Source organism: Aythya marila (assembly GCF_965140915.1).
Source record: "Aythya marila genome assembly, chromosome: 1".
Classification (NCBI taxonomy): domain Eukaryota; kingdom Metazoa; phylum Chordata; class Aves; order Anseriformes; family Anatidae; genus Aythya; species Aythya marila.
In genome coordinates, this window is record NC_139042.1 from 139534044 (window position 1) to 139551757 (window position 17714).

General features: G+C 36.0%; 1 protein-coding gene across 1 annotated transcript in view; it reads right to left on the bottom strand.

Moving 5' to 3' along the window:
- The window catches only part of PIK3C2G (phosphatidylinositol-4-phosphate 3-kinase catalytic subunit type 2 gamma), a 211214-nt gene that overhangs the window by 59261 nt on the left and 134239 nt on the right, over positions 1 to 17714 (bottom strand). Inside the window, exons 24-25 of the mRNA XM_082751635.1 lie at positions 17280 to 17449; positions 1118 to 1274 (exon numbers count right to left, since the gene is read on the bottom strand). Of these exons, the coding sequence (XP_082607761.1) occupies positions 1118 to 1274; positions 17280 to 17449 (327 nt within the window). The remainder of the gene's footprint in view (positions 1 to 1117; positions 1275 to 17279; positions 17450 to 17714) is intronic.

Genomic DNA, 17714 nt, shown 5'->3' on the forward strand with positions numbered 1-17714 from the left:
GTGCACAGGTGCTCTTGATTTTTTTCCAGAGACTCTTTAACTTAGATAGTATTTCCCAGAATGGCATTTTGCACTACTTCCAGCCACTATGGCTACTACGTGTTTGGGCAGAAGCAGGGTTGAGATTTGATGCAATCCTTCCTGCTCTATATTGGGTAATCACACAACGTACCACTGCATGAGAATTTATGGACAAGACAGAGGCAGGACAAGGAAATTCTTGCTGTTTCTTCCCCCCTCCCCCACCTCTCCACCATTGCAGAAGCTGGAGACAATAGAGCTGTGTTTATGGAGTAACATTTTGGCTGTACTCCAGCTTCAGCAGGAATTCTGGTTATAACTTCATATAGAATTTTCATACACTAACATTACCTAGGCTTTGCATTGGGCCCTGGACATAAGTTTTGGATTAATAGTCTAACCAAGCATATAAACAAATATTAGTTAATTTAATATTCTCATTCTACCCGTGAGAGGGGAAAATTATTAAGGTTTCATACTCAAGTAGAGTCATAAAGAACTTATGGAATCTGCCACAGCACGTGAATCAGCATGAATACTTAAGGGATAAAAAACACCTAAAGATCTTTAAATTCTATACAAAAGGATTCTAAAATCAGTCTTAATATAGGTCTTGCTCCTTTATTTGCCATCCTAAAAAGGGAGTGTGGAATTGTGCAAAAAAAAAAAAAAGGCATCACTGGTAGCTGCAGTGCTGCTACATACTCTTACATCAGTCAATGTGTGAAACATTTAGTTTTCTTTGGCTTGCTATAACCATAAATGAGGTTGGCAAATGATTGCTTGAAAACCTTGAAAAATGACTGAGTGAAAATTCCTGAATGTAGACCTTGCACCCAGGTTATTTTACAGCTTTCAGCTATTTTGTAAAAAACAAATAAACAAAAACAAGTGGCAGCTTAGCTTTTCTCTTCTTAGAAATTAGTACATGAAATTGCATATTTTCTTTGCACAGGAAGTGCCAGCACTAACATTTTCTGGAGTGCAGCTTGATACCTCTTCAAATCATAGTGCTACAGGAGGCAGTAGAGAAGTGTTAAAAGGGAAGAGAACACCAGAGGAAATTGATTTTTGGTTTCATCTTCAAGTTTCTTACCATCTCCAGCAGATTCAAGAGTAACTGGCTGTGTTTCCTGACTATATTATATGCTCGACAACAAAGCTCCACAAACTCTTGAAAACGCTGTGGGTTTTTTCCACCTTCTGTGATGAAATACTCCATCTCTGATGTGAAGATGAAAGGAGCTCGGTCCCTTAAAAAGAGAACAATTACATGAGAAATTTCATTTAAAATAGCAAATCATGCAGGACGGTTAATATTTGTGTCTCATTATTCATATTTGTTTTTCCAATATTATCTTCCTCATTATTTAATCTCTCCTTTCCTCCAGTGTGGACAGGTCTATTGGTCTATCTGGTATCCCTGACTAATTGGGGCAGAGACAGGTCTCACAGCAAGAGCTTCCCAGTAAGAAAGACAACAACTAAACAAGTTTGGGGCTTACTTATTTTCCTCTGTCTTTTCTTTACTTTTCTTTTTAAATTCTCATTGTTTAATTTCTTGACTTCTGCCCGAAAGTGAATCTGGAAACATGTTCACGCCTAGTATTGAAATATTTAAAAGCTGTTCTCAAACAGGATGGGATATAAATATCAACTCCCTACCAGAAGTAGGGAGAACTGAGTTAAAGAAGTGAGTTAAAGAAAAAAAATGCAACCCCACAATCCAAAAGCAACAACAAAAATATATAACATATGATGTGATCATTAAATATACACCATTTTGAAGGGATGTTTCTAACTTGAGTTAAAACAGAATAAACCCAAATACATTCTCTTGTTCTATGTATAGTTACCCTGTATTCACTCAGGAGTAAACGAGGTGCAGAATCTGAAACCATGTCTTGCCTTTTTTCTTATCAGTAGCAATGTTTGTGACTATGACATGCTATAGAAGTAAAAAACAAATTAACCAGGCTTCTGCTAACAATGCTATCATTTGATAGTTTTAGAAAAGACAGATATACTGCATCTTACCACAGACAAAACTACTGCAGTGATTTTCTCATCACAACTGTGTATACAGATGCATGTACACAGATTAGAGGGCTATATCCCACGGAAATACACACAGTTGGTTAACCCTTAAATCAAAATAAACTCGAGTAAACCAAATACTTTTGGGAAACAAATGCAGAAACAAAGTTGAGAATGTCTGTTTCTTGCTAAAACTTCAAATGTGGGCAGAACCTACTCTGCTTGCTGATTCATTCATAAACAAGACAGAGAAAAATTTCCTTGGAAATGTCATCATTTTCCTACAAAAATGTTTGCTTGGTATTACTGTAGAAAGTCCACTTGCCATGAGATTCGAGGCTGCAGATGGAAGTCTCAGTTACATGAAATGTTAAATGACCTTCCCTTTCTTATTTGTGGAATATTATTTTTGTTGTTTACAGTGAAGACAACTTCCTTGAAAACAGACCCCCTACAGGCATCATTCAGCTCAAATCAGCCCAGGTCTTTTTTTTTTTTTTTTTTTTAAATTATTACTTTTATAATTTTTTTTCATTTTTTTTTTTAAATATATTATTCCATTTCATTTAGGCAGTATTAGGAATGACGAAAATCTCCACAATATTGATTCTTATTCTTTCCTTCCACATTTTTCTGTATCATGCAAGATGTTAGATGTATCATGCAACATAACAGTGTGACAGTTATGTTACAGTAAGACTTTTTCACAGTGATTTTGTAGTTTTGTGCTGTAGCTCTCAGAGAATTACAAAATTGATTCTATTACTGATTTCAGAGAGCAAGATTTTCCCAGATCCATCTCTTATTCATTCATCTTTCAGCTTATCTTTTGTCTATCAGTGGCATTTAATGTAGATGTTAAGTATTAATTAGTTAGGTTCAATTAGGGTCTCAGAAGTCAATTTGTTGAAACCAGTAAGAAAAAGAGATTGACCCAGAAAATAAACATTTTCACGTATCTGTGGGTAGACATCCAACCTAAAATCTTATTTGAAAGCTTTCTAGCACCTTAAGAATACTTAAAAAACAGAACTCAGTTTCTTGTCCACAGTGGGGTATTTGGGCTAAAATATCCCGAGCTAAAATAACTGCTCTAAATTTACCATAATGTGTACTATGTTCAAAGCTCATATTTGATTTCTGATGTCCAGCTGCATGAAGAGACACAATTACACCATGAAGACAAAGCCCTTTCTGAGCTAGTCCAAGTATCCCACATTAAGCTACTTGCTTAAAACAGATAGTTACATCAGAAATTACTTTAATGGAAGAAATATTATGTTTAACATTGCTGGGTTGGGCTGTGGGCCAACTTCCACATAATGCATTGACTGCAACATTAGTCAATTCCCCTACTGCTGTTGCTAAAGGATCCATTTGAACACATAACTGATATGTTGGTATTTACATGTATATTACTTACAGGTTAATTTTTCTTGTGAGATAATTTTAAGCAGTTTTACAAGGTTCTTAAATTTCTCAGTATTATTGAAGACATTATTATTATTATTATTAATAATAATAATAATAATAATAATTTGGTAGGGCTCTCTGCCCTTATTAACTTGCAAAATATGGTATAAATTTTTTTTTCATTATATAAGCCTGATTTTGCTCAAGGTATTGTAGTATCAGAACCTTGCCCACAAGTAACCCCTGCAATGATTCAGACACTAAAGCTCCATGCTTGCCTGTGTCTAAGTAAGCTGTCCACTCAGAAAGGGATCACTTGCAGTTGAAATAAAAAAACATGAAAACAACCTAGTATAAGAGACAAGATCCATGAGAAGGAACAACAGAGTCATTTGTCATGATAATATTAAAAAGTAAAGTTTCAGTGGGAAGAGATACTCGTTGACAGTAGGTTAAAGTTTCTGAAAGAAAAAAAAAAAAAAAAAACAACTGACAGGGCTGAACATCTATGTAAGTAGGCAAAATGTTCTTTGCTGTTTTCACAGACTTCTCTGGAATATAAAAATATGGAAAGTGATAATCTAAAGATTAGTCCAGAAAAATTACATACAGGCAAGTGTAAGTCACCATCCATCATGCATGGGAAAACTTACATCAGCAAATGATGGTGGATGTTTTAGCTTGCATAAGAAAAAAAAGCAATGACTGCTCTGGTTTTGCATGAGCTTTTTAATTTATCACACATACATGTGCAGATGAACTTCACCCAGGTGTACAGCCTATGTTTCTATATTTAAGCCATCTCTAACCAATAGCCTTCTCTATGGCACAATAGCTTAGACAGTATTTCAGATAAGCTTGTTAATAAATATAAAAGACATCACTTATTTGAACATAACCCTATTACATAATTTCTTCAAATGAAATTATCTAAAATATAATTATCTATCTATCTAAAAGATAATTATCTAAAATTATCTAAATATTAAAAACTTTATACCCCCAAATATACTCAAGATCACAGATAAAACCTATAATACTTTAAATCCATGGGATGCGCAAGGACCCATATTCTGTACTACAGCCAATAGGAAAATAAGCCATAGCCTAAAATCTGTATCTATTACATTTTTTTCCCATGCAATTAATGAATTAGCTGGGTGTAGTTTAACAAAACTAGTATGATTAGGTACTTTCAAGGAAAAGACTTTTACTATGATATCCCTGTAGAAGACCAAAATCCTTTTTATTTTCTTGAGTACCACCATTTCTAGAAAAAAAGCCTTATTGAGACAATTGGTGTGTCTTGAGGTGGACCATACCATAGATGTACAGTGTATAATCCCCTCAAAATCATTAAATCTATCTTGTCACTTTCTCTTGCTCTATCTTCCTCCTCTCTTTTCCCCCATGGCACTAAAGATCTAGATGAGATTAATAAACCTTTTTTTTTTTTTTTTTCTTTATGGGAAATCAGTCAAAAAGGTAATACCCCATTTTATTCCAGAGCCTGATTGCAATCCTGGACATTAAAGAGTTTTGCTTTACTATGGCTGTGACAAAAGAGTGCGCTCACATCATGTGCTCATGCAGGGAAAAATAAGATTAGTTTTATGTTTTGGTGGTTGTTGTTGTCATTGTTGTTGTTTTCTTTATTTACTGCTTTTAGAGATATAAGATTTTCATTGGAATGTGTTTTACAGTTCCTCTGAAGATTAAGAATGTTTGGATAATATGTCATCAGAGAAAGGAAAGAAATTAAACCTCAAGCAACTAAACAGATCATCATGCAAAAACAAACTTAGTTTGGGTTTATGGGAACACTTATTAGGACTTTACTATAGGCTAGAAATATGTTGCATTCTCTCACCCTCCCCCCTCCCTCTCTGGGATGGGGGAGAGAAAAGGGAAACTGAAGCCTGTGATAAAGATAGTTTATTAAGACAGGAAAATAATAATAACAATAATAATAATAATAATAGCACTAATAATAATAATGTGTACAAAACAAGTGATGCACAATGCAATTGCTCACCACCCGCTGACGGATGCCCAGCCTAAGCTCGAGCGGTCTGGCCCTCCCACCTCGGCTAGCCACCCCTATATATTGTTCAGCATGATGTCAGATGGTATGGAATACCCCTTTGGCCAGTTTGGGTCAGCTGTCCTGGGTCTGTCCCCTCCCAGCTCCTGCTGCACCCCCAGCCTGCCTGCTGGCAGGACAGAGCAAGAAGCTGAAAAGTCCTTGGCTTGGTGTAAGCACTGCTCTGCAACAATTAAAACATCAGCATGTTATCAGCACTCTTCTCATCCTAATCCAAAACATAACACCTTACCAGCTAGTAGGAGGAAAATTAACTCTGTCCTAACTGAAACCAGGACAGAAGACCAGTAAGATCATCAGGTTTTGTTATGAAATAGTAGATGTAATCTGATTAACCATTTTTTTTAAGACAAACAATAGCTTGCGTATTTTCTATTATGAATCTCACAGCACAGAACATTCGAGATAGATACACTGACTGTATTTTATATAAGTAGCAAAAGCACATGAGATAATCAACAACAGCAACTGAACTTTACTCTGATCCTATCTAAACTTCTTAATAGTGTTGTTAGTGCTTAAGGCACATGCAATAATACAATGAGACAAAACCAGATTAGTTTTTTGGATGTAGTCAAAATTGTCATATGGACATATGAGATAGAATGTGAAATGTTTTCAATGTAAAAATCATCTGCTCAGTAGCATAAACCCCCGTATATTCCCTGACTACTTTAAAACCACATAGGCTGAGTCAAGAGCGATGGATGGCATTCAGCATGATTATGTGGAATTTAGATGTATCCAATAAAATAGGAAAAGCTTTTAGGGAATGTTTGAATGCTGACATCTTTTGCTCTATGGAAAAAGCTGAAAGCTTACTGAAGAACACACACACACACACTAAATGAATATGAATGCTTATTTCTATAGGCTAAGTGAAGATACCTAATCACAGTAATGATATACATATACATATGTATATATTTGCAGACATAGAAAAAAGAAAACATGAGCAAATGTATCCCCTGCATATATTACAGAATGAAGAAGTAAACAACTGCACAGTACAATTTATCTTAAGCACGCATACATAGAGTCATAAAAAGATATGCCTGGAAGGGCAACCACAAGAGATACTCCATCTTTCTCCTTATGCAAGGACAAGATCAACCATAAACACACTTCTGAGATTCTTGTTTATCCAGTTTTTAAAGACGTAGTGACAGAACTCTTCTACATCCTCCCTATCGGATTTCTGTTCCAGTATCTCCCTTCACAGATTTTTTTTCTTAATGCCTAATCTAACCTTGCTGCACTTTCATCCTATTAATTCTTGTACTTTCCTAAGGGAACATGAAGATGCTGTCTTCTTTACAGCAGCCTCTACTGTATTTGCAGACTGTTATCATTTCTTTCCTCAACCTTCTGTTGACATTTGTTTCAACCTTTTCTCATATGTCTTGTTTTCCAATTGTCTGATAATTTTAATTACTTTTGTCTGAACTCCTTGTAATAGGTCCACATCTTTCTAAAAGTAAAATGTTGAAAGTATTCCAGTAGAAGTTTTACTAGCGTTACATGAAGCAAAAAGATTACTTCACATCTCATGCTTTACAATTCAATATTCTATCATCAACTTATATTCAATTTGTCTGTAGTACAACTGTCATATTCCTTTCTGTAAAACTATCTATCACTGCTAAGTCCAAATTTGAACATGGTCAAAAGCTCTTGTAATAAGTGTCTCCTGAACAGTCAACAACCGTATTCTCTGTCTCATCATACTAGTTACTAATGAAAATATCAAAAGACATCACTCCTACAACAAACTTTATGGTATGCTACTTGGTGTATTCTTCCATCTTGACACTGAAATGCAGGCTGGTAATTTCCATGAATGGTTGTTAAGGCAGTTCTGTGTTTTTTATAAAGTATGAATACCTCCCTTGCTGGACTTGACATCAGTTTTCCCATTGACTTCAATGATGGTTGTAACACTTACAGTATCATTGGCTTGTATTGCAAATCTATGTTCAGCTTTGTTTAGAAAACTTGTCTGGTTTCTGTTTATTTTACTGAAGGAATATTGCAAACTGTTCCAAATATATGTATCTGCTCCTGAAAAGAGTAAAAAATGTCTTGCTGAGACTTATTTCTCAAATCACCCCAAACTGACATATATCCATCCGTATCTAAACAGAATGACAGTCTAAATTTCAATTGCCAAAGTAATTATGATGCTTTAGAATGGGATAGAAGAGATAAATGAATTAGCAAATTTTAAATAGCTTCCCCCACAATAAAAAAATAATGTATTCTTCCTGAGGGATTTGTATTGTATTGAATTGTATTTTTGATAGCTTTTATTTCCAGTAGCAGAGAGATGGAGACTCACTTGGCTAAACAGAGAACTCATGACTAAGCTTCAAGGCAAAAAGGACATATATAGGGGTGGAAGGACTGAAACTCTACCAGGGCATGTAGAAATGGTGTTAGGAAAACCAAAGCTCAACTAGAATTAAAACTGGCAGTGGACATGAAGGGAAACCAGAACTTCTACTGAGATATCAATGACAAAAGAATGAAAAAGCAAATGTGGGCCTGCTGCTGAATGGTGCTTTACTGACACAGGAGCACAGATAAGACTCAGGTGCTCATTGCCTTCTTTGCCTGTCTTCACTGACGAGGCTCCTCTGGTGTCTGTGCTGACAGGTAGAGTTCAGGGAGGAGACAAACTGTCGGCAGTGGTTGAGGATTGAGTCTGGTATTACTTCTGAGAACTTGACCCACACCACTTCACGGTAGTGGGTGGCCTACATCTGATGGTGTCAAGGGAGCTGGCAGATGTCATTCTCTCACGTGAACAGCTGCTTTCCCTTGCCATCCTGGTGTGCCCTTCCAAAAGAGCCTCCATCTATCTGTTGCGGCTGCCCAATCATGTGAGCTATCCCACCATGTCTCTCTGATCTTGCTGAGATTGTATCCCTGTAACTCTGCACAGACCTCTAATCAATCCCATTAGTTTCTCATGAGGTATGTGCTAGTATAAGCAAACTTCAGAGAGGCACCCAGTTGTATTTATTTTCCAGGAATCTCCACTGCCCAACTCAATAAGTATAGATTATGCTGCCTCTCCTTTGGGACATGCAATGTCTCAGATGTGATCTGGTAACTTTCCTTTTCATCATCTCTTACCCTGCACAGTCTGTTGCCCCCCACATGAAACTGCTTTACTTCCTCCACCAGCGCACATTTCCAGTAGCCTGCATCAGGAGCTTGCATTTCCTGAAGCAAGAACACCATCTCCCCAGTAGCCTCCATCAGGAGCCTGCTTGAGGTGAAAGTCTCTAACATTACAGCGGTAGCTGTACATGCAGCCAAGCACTGTGATTAATGGTTTGTTGCCTGTAGGTCAGAAACAGACCACAGGGGTTTACTCTAGGTCCTATCACGTTCTGTATGTTTATCAACAACCTGAAGGAGAAGAGAGAATGTATCCTCAGCATGTTGGCAGATGGCATCATACCAGGGGTGAAGCTAAGGTATTATGGCAAAGCTGCCACTCAGAGGGCCTCAGGCTGGAGAAATGTATGAACAGGAATCTCGCAATATTCAGCAAGGAAAAATACAGAGCCCTGTCCGTAGATGGAAGAGCCCCTGCAACCACCCAGACTGGGGCCTGCCCTCTTGGAGAGCAGCACTGTGGAAAGGGTACAGGGCCCTGGTGGCAGCACACTAAGCATGAACCAGTAGTGGTGGACCAAGTACAATCTTTGGAAGTGATGAAGACTAATAGCATCCTGGTCTGAATTAATGGGGGTGTAGCCAGTAGACCCCCTTTACCAAGTACTTTTTAGATCACACCTTGCCAAATTAAGAAAGATGTCACTAAACTGGAGTAAATTTAGCAAAGGGCCACCAAGATGTTTGGAGGGCTGAAGCACTTGCCAACAAGGAGAGGATGAAGGAGGCAGGCTTATTTACCTAGGGAAAGAAGAGGTTTTCAGGAAACCAAATAGAAATCTTCTAATGCCTATAGGAGGTTACAAAAAAGATGGAGCCAGGTGAGAATAAGAAAGGTCAAAAATTGAACAGCTGAGGTTATGACTGACAGTAAGGGGGAAACAAACAAGCAATGAACAAACAAGCAACATAGACACAAACACAAACCAAACAAACAGTTGAAAAAACTGCCTTCAGTATGAGAATAATTAAATATTAAAACAGGTTACCCAGAGAAGCTGTCCTGTGAGGTTTTCAAGATTGAACTGGACAAAGCCCCAGGTAACCTGTCCTGAATTTAGTGTTCTCCTTATCCCCTTGATACTTTCATACAAATGCTCCAAAACACATTGAACATCCTTGGCTCAGGTAAACTATATGGCCTGGACATTCAAAACATGCATATAATATTTTTGACCTATGGTCTTTACCCAAATGACAAGAAGTCAAATCAATACCCGACAACAAGGTTTAAACTCTATTTCCTGTCATTTCTACTGCTGTTTGAGATATCTACTGTGTAAAAAGTTTCTAAATGTAAATTTGAAATCTTGCCTCCAATTACAGTTTTACCCATCTCATTTTTATATTAATATCTATTTTTTAGTGTCAGAAACATCAAACTAGAAAGGATATCCTAGATTCCTTAGGTAACTGAGGATGGTTCTTAAACCATTATGGTCTTATTTGTTCATTACATTACTTCTTCTTAAATTCACTTTGCTATTATTAATAATTTTTATCATCAGAATCTTAATGTTAGCTTCCCAGTTAAATCACTGTATTGGACAAACCCACTATTTTGCCCAGTAGTAAAAGTAATATTTCACACATTGCACTGGCCTATTCTAGATGATTTATCTGTGTCTGTCAGTAATTGAATTGTTTACATTGAGATTTAATCATGCTTAACTGATATGGTGGAAAACAAGCTGTAATCCTCGCCTAAGCTAAGGGTTCTGATTCATCATTCTGTTAACATCTAGTTTCCCCATGTAAACTGAGCCACAGTACCTATTTATTTGTGCCCCTTTGCCTGTCCAAAGTGCAATGGAATGTCATTTGACTGAATTCTCTTTCACAGTGGGCCAAATGAAGTTACTGAAATGAAAATTCAATTACGTATGTTCCCATAGGATTACTGTGCTAAGTGACAGCATAGCTAACACAAATATTGACAGCTAAGGTTAGATATGTTCCTAGTGTACACCTAGTATTTGCATTGTGTATTGCCATGGGGACTCATTTGGGACCTTACCTTGTGACAAGACAACTGGCAATAGACTCATGATGGGAGAGCAGAAACTAATTTGAGACATTTCTTGATTATTTTCCTACTATTTCCCCAGTCTTTACTACTTATTCTGCAATCTGACCACAATTTATTCACGTATATCACGGAATTTCAGATATGTTGTACAGTCAGCTGCATTTATGTTTTGGAAGAATCCCCCCAAAAAATCCTACCTCAGGGATGTACTCTGTTCTAAGAACATTCATGCAACCTTGCATCTCATATTGACTAGTTTAAAAGCACTACTGTGTTCAGCAATACTGTGTCCAGTTATATTCTGGGGCTTCATGTCAAGATCCTTTATCCAGAGAGACACACATGAAGTAGCCTGTATTCTGAGTCACTAGCAATCAGATTGCATAACAATTTTAAGGTGGATTTAAATACTTTATATACTTTATGTTCAGTAGCTGTATTTGAAATTGTTTGGTACAGCTTTCCTGATGCCTTATACAATTTTCTAAGACTATCACATTTTTCGTACTTGTTAGGAATTTTTTACTGTGTAGACAGAACAGCTGAGAATCATTCACAGGGAATTGGAGTGATTCCTCTTGTTAATAAAGATTGTTGGACAACTGCTTTTTGTGTTCTGGACAACCCTCAGCAGTGAAAAAAAAGGTTTTAAATTGCAGTCATGAAAGATGCTTTAAAACAAGTGGGCTTTTGCAGTCAAGAAAGATGCTTTAAAACAATTGATATATCCCATATCAATTAATTATTCAGCTAACAGGTGTTTTCAGAATGAGACGGCTATTTGGAAAATACAGTAGTAGATGTTGGATGTTTGTATATTGCCATGCAAAATAAAGGAATAAATCAGTGAAGAAGTTGAAATTTCTTAGGGCAGGGTATGAAATATACATGAATTAAATATATCAGTGTGCTTGTGCTTTCTGCTTAAGGATGAAGGACAAAGAGGTATCATTATGCAGAACAAGCTGAAACAGATACCAAATCTAAGCAACAGAGATTAATTTAAAATTGCTTGATGTATACAGACTGTGTGTGAGAACAGCTCCCCCGAATATAAATAGGTATGTAGAATGCTTTGGAAAAAGAGATTTATTATAATAAAATGATTCTGAGGGTAGCAGGAAAGAGGAAATCTATGTCTCTGAAAGAGTTATACTTTGAAAATGATAACAAATAAAACCATATAATCAAAGTGGACAGTGAACATGAAGTCTTTTTTCCCTTTGATTCCTATTTTATCGTTAAACCTTCTGCCTCTAGAGTTATGATCTATAAAACTTTGTGGGGTAGCTGAGAGAAAAAGGGAGGAGGAAAGGGGAGAAAGAAACCTCTGAAACAGGAAGATGATAGGAAGTCACTGAAATAACTCATTTGCAATAAATCTCCCAAAGTGCTTGGAATTCCATTGGCATCAGTCCTCTAGCCCAAATAATTGTTAGCAAGAATATATGATAACTCCTTCAGGAAAGTGTCTGTTCTTAAAGACTGGAAAGCAGTCAATGCCTTGCTTCAGCAGAATGAAAAGCCACGAAGGATATTGGGAGCTGCAACAGATGGGATCTGGGTTCCAGGGAACTCAGTTGAGCAGAACAATACACTTGGATGAACAGAAGTGGACAGGGTCAAATCAGTGCACACTGTATGGGGAAAAAACATGTTCCCCTTAACCATCTGAGTACTTTGAAAAGATTAACAAATAAAATCAAGGATATAAAGTGAACAGTGAACATAATTTACACAAAAAGCTTTAGCTGAATGTCCTCCACAAGAGGCTATTACTGAAAAATAAATATCCAATAGTAAAGCACAAACTACTATCCAATCTTGATAATTAGAGAAAGTATCAAAACAACAATAAATACCTACTGTTCAAAGCAGACATAGATAACAGAAATGTATCTGAAACTCAAGACTGCAATTTGTGCTGGTCACATATTTCAGACCTGATTTGTGCTTTTGGTGTTTAAGACATGACAATTATGGGTACCTAACTTTGGAAGTGATGGACTTCTTGCCTCATAAATTCAAGCCCCGTTAGGCATTGTCACCTTTGAGGTGACACTGTTTCGCCTTTATGTCTTTATGCATATTTCACCTTTCAGTCTTTACACAAAGACTTATATGTATGACTAACTTTAAACACTTGTATAATCTTACTAAGATCATTTGGATTACTAAAATGTTTTAAATCATGAGATTAAATCTTTCTAAGCTTTCAGTCATATTTCTGGAAGAAGAACGCATAGAGGAAGTGTTGAAAGTCGATGATGGCATGGAACTCTATACCTCACATAACCTACTAACTCCAGGTTGATCATACCAGAAAAACAAATTTAACCTTCAGAAAATGAATTACTAGACAGGCACACCAAAACATTTAGAATAAAATTTTTCAGCAGATAATACAGGCTGGCCCGAAGTAACAGTTTGATTGTTATGTTAATTTATTTTTCAACTTTCACATTTTAGACTCTTCCTTTAAGGATTACTCTAAATAATATATTTTTAAAAAATGAAAAAAATGAAAAAAAGAAAAAAAAAAAATTTTCAATTTTCTAACTTATCTCTTGCTTATTTTTCCTAGTTTTAGGAAAAACACGGAAAACATGTAGATACATTTTTTTTTTTTTTGACTGTATGCCAACATTGACATTTTAGAAAGACATACCTGAAAAGAATGCATTTCTTCAAATAAACACTTCCAGTAAAACAGGAATTTTAATTTTAACTATTAACCTTAAAAACAAGATGTGTTATTTTTGAAATAAGATACATTTTTCTGCATGCTCACACTTTCTTACATGCTATTTAGTATAGGAAAATACTGACATAGGAAGAAAGTGTGGGAAACATAATTTTCCCATATTTTTGAAACTTCCTTCAAAAAACTGGAATTTCCCAGTGGAATAGCTAGATTGCTTCTGGTAATTAACTTTGCAGAAGAAATCAACTTAGCAGATTTAACTTCTGGGAAAACCACACCAGCAAGCAGAATGAGTTTGGCAAAGAGACAAGAGGGTCTCTGTGATTCAGATCAGGGAAAGAAAGGTCAATGACTGGGTGTTTAAAAAAAAAATAACGGACACTAAAGTTATCATGATGAGAATATATAGTGTGCCATTTAGGTGGACTACTCCATACCTTGCCATCAGTTTTCAGACTTGGTGACTAAAAAAATACAGGCAACAGTTCTTGAAGTGACTGGTAGTGGAGAGGATGAAACTGCTGAAGTTAGAATTAGTTCAGTTAGCTCAGGATTTAAATAAATCTCTTACAGCCTAATTCAGCAATGAAGAAATATTCAAAAGGAACTGGTCAGAACTGAAAGGAAGAAAAGACAATCAAAGAAAGTGTGTGAAGTACCGCCATTAGACTGACACCTTCTTCAGTGCCATTTGATGGAAGTCCTGTATGATTACGTGGATAATATGACACTTATTTTAGTCAAAGCGGGTCTTAGATGATTGCCCTGGAATACTCAGTAGTTAAAGAATAGGACAGTTATATGAAGTTAAATGACAGAATTTTCTTCATACAGTTTGAAGTATTCCTGAAGAATTCTCTACTTGAGGGGTATGTAAGGTCAAATTCAGTGGCTGGATTAAAGAATGAAGGAAGTCAAGTTTTATTACCACTAACAAAATCTGTCATTTAGTGTGACTAAAACATTAAACAAATAAAAGATAATAAAGTCTCATGTTCAATAGGAAAATTCCCTGTGTGAATTTGGGAATAATCTGTCTGCCAAACTCTGTTATTATACTTTTGGTTAGATATATCATACATAGACTTCCAACACTTCTTCTGAAAGATTAGTTCTTAGACCCAAGTAAAGATAGGCTATTAGTACTACTGAACATATTTTGCTGCACTGTGAAGGTACATGGAACTGGAAAAGATAGAAAGTTCCTGATTCCTCTTCCCTCTGAAATCAGTAGGAGCCGAGCTACTGACTTCTACCTTGGACTCAAAACTGAGCAGATTTATTGGATACCAGTTAAACATGAGGGCAGGAATTAGAAAAGCTAACTAAACCCTTGAATACAAAAGAGCATGACTACATGAATCATATCAGCTTCAAAAGTTTCTCTGAAAATTCATATTGGATTTGATAGAAAGAACTGCAGCCCATGAATGATGTTGTTCGATTCTCAAAACTGCCATGTTTGTTTTACAAACTTTGTTTTACACTAAAAGAAATGCTCCACAGCAGAATGTTGGAGAGGACCTACTGTTATGAAGCTTTATGAGGAATAAGAGCTTGCTAATGGCAAAAAGCACTCACTGAAAACAGAAAATGGACAACCGTGGCAAGCAAGTTATCTTCCTAACTTTTAAAAGGAATGTCCATTTTAAACATTTCAGATAGGGACCCCTTATCTATAAGCATCTACTCACTTGAATAATCTTTTTCTATTTTTTTTTTTATTTTTTTTAAGCTGTTAGGGATTGGTATCAGATGCTTTCCATTCTTTAAAGCTACCTCCAGAACTTCACAAGCATGTATATAGCACCTATTGTACAAAACCCCAAGGGTAAGCACAAATAATTCTGAAGACCTGGAAGCATTTAATTGCTGTTTTATCAATATTATTTCAGGGGCATGGTATTGTTTGGGAGTGCAAAGAACCCAAATAAAAATCTAATAAGAACTCAAATGAAAAACTAGTATAAAGAGCTTTTAAAGAAAGAAGAGGCTAAAACTATTTCAGGATTTGCATTGTGGGAATGGGTAGATACAAATAGCATGGAGGGTTTTAAATTCTGAGAGGGCCTGAAGTTTGTGGGAAGTTGAAATGTGATATCCCTGGGTTCCTGTGTTACAAATAATATGCTACATTTTACGAAGGTGCATACAACTCAGGAGAGCTATAGTTATTAATCTTGCACCTGCTCAGCTGCATGTAGGGACAGGGAAGACAAACATTGTCCCATGACATTCACAACCTACAGAAAGTGAGTCCTTGTTTTGCTAAGGAACCATGACGGAGTTAAGTGAAGGTCCTAAAATGTATTACCATTTTATTTTATGGTTTAAGAGCAATATACTGCATGGAGAAGCAGGAAAAAAACGGCCACTATTTATGGAAGTTATTATTCTTTATTTTTTTTTCATAGACTTAAAAGACAGTAGAGGAAGACTGAATGATAAAACAGTAAAATCAACATCTGTTTTTATTATTGCTATTACATAATTTCTGTTTAAATTTGATTATTGTGTGTCCCCTTGTATTTCATTGGTCCTACCTTTCACACCTAGATAATTCTTTGCTCATGAAAAAATACTGCTCAATTCCTGCTAGGCTCCCAAAGTCAGTTTGCTGGAGTGAGGGATGCAGCACTTGTCTCTGAGTGTGCATGAGTATCTTTTTATGACTCTGCTCTCCTTTATTCTTTCCACAGCAAATAAGTAGGATTAAGAGAGCATATCTTGAATGATTGATGATAATTCTGAGCACTGCAACTAAATCTTGTGACTGCCTAGATTAGAAGTACTTATTAGCCTCATCAGCTTCCCTCATACCAATACTCCCACGCTGTTATTTGTCTTAAACAGTGAGATAGTCAAAAATAGTCAAAGGCCAGCCTGAGGGGGATTGGGGGAAGGGAACGAATAATTCCAACTATTAATCCTGGAAATTATCAGGAAACTTGGAAGAAAGTCACCACCCATACACACACTACTCATCACTGTTAGGGATCATTCACTCATTCTCTATTCTGCTGTACCAGTTCCTTTATGCATTGAACACACTAGCATTACCCTATCTACTTTTATTACATCCCAATTAAGTCCTCCATAGCATGTTCACAGTAGGAAACAGAAGACACGATCACACTATTTTGTTTATAATGGGATAGTCACAACAGATAAATACAAACATAGAATAATCACAGCCTCATCCAAATAAAACAAGATATTTGCAAAATAGACCCTGACCTTACTGTGGTTGGAGGTGAAACTTTGAAAGATAATGAAAATATTATAATTTCACCCACAGAGGCATAATGTAATCATTCTCCATATCTATTTGGAAAATTTGGTTTCTTCTCTGAACATGGCAAGGAAGTTGCCAATTAAACACATTTATTGTTTATCCGTTATAGGAATATTGTCAGGAGAAAAAAAAAAAGAAAAAAAAAAAAAAAGATATCTGAATCCTTTTGACATAGGCTAGTCTACTATTCTGGCCACAACAGAGCTGCATCTAATTCAAATCTCTGACAATACAAGGATTTAGATGTGTTTTTTGATGTTTTTTGTTTGTTTTAGACTGAAAGGGGATCTCTAACATCTCATTTTAATTACTTTTCCAGTCATTCCTATATTTATAAAGGTTCTGTGAACAACAAAAAGATGATGTCCTGGAAACTTCAGAAAAAAAAATCGCGACCTTATTTATATTTTTTTGTATGGGTGTTGACAAGGCAGTAAAATTTTAGACCATTGTTTTCAAACTTACTATATGTGTTACTATAGATACTAACCTTCTTATACTTCCAAATGTCTGTGCATGACCTAAAAATTTTCCAAAATCTATGTGGAACATGTGTCCAGCATTTGTCAGCATTATGTTGTCATTGTGTCGGTCACAGATGCCCAGAATGAAGGTGACAACACACCAGCCCGCACAGGAATAAAAGAAATTCCTTATTGCCTAAATAAGAAAACAAAAACACTTATTAGAATTATGAAGAGACATAGCTGTTTGCACTGCTAATAAGAAAAAATGTTTTTCTACAAATGCTAAGTATGTAGATAAAATTTAAACAGAGGACTGTTTTCAGTAATAAACAAAAAAAAAAATACAGCAAATGCAAAGTTACAATGCAACAAAAATTTTGTGCATGAGGTTTTCAACTTGTGATTTACAGACACTTGGAATTCTGTGGAAAACTTCTACAGTGAAATGTACCTAAGAA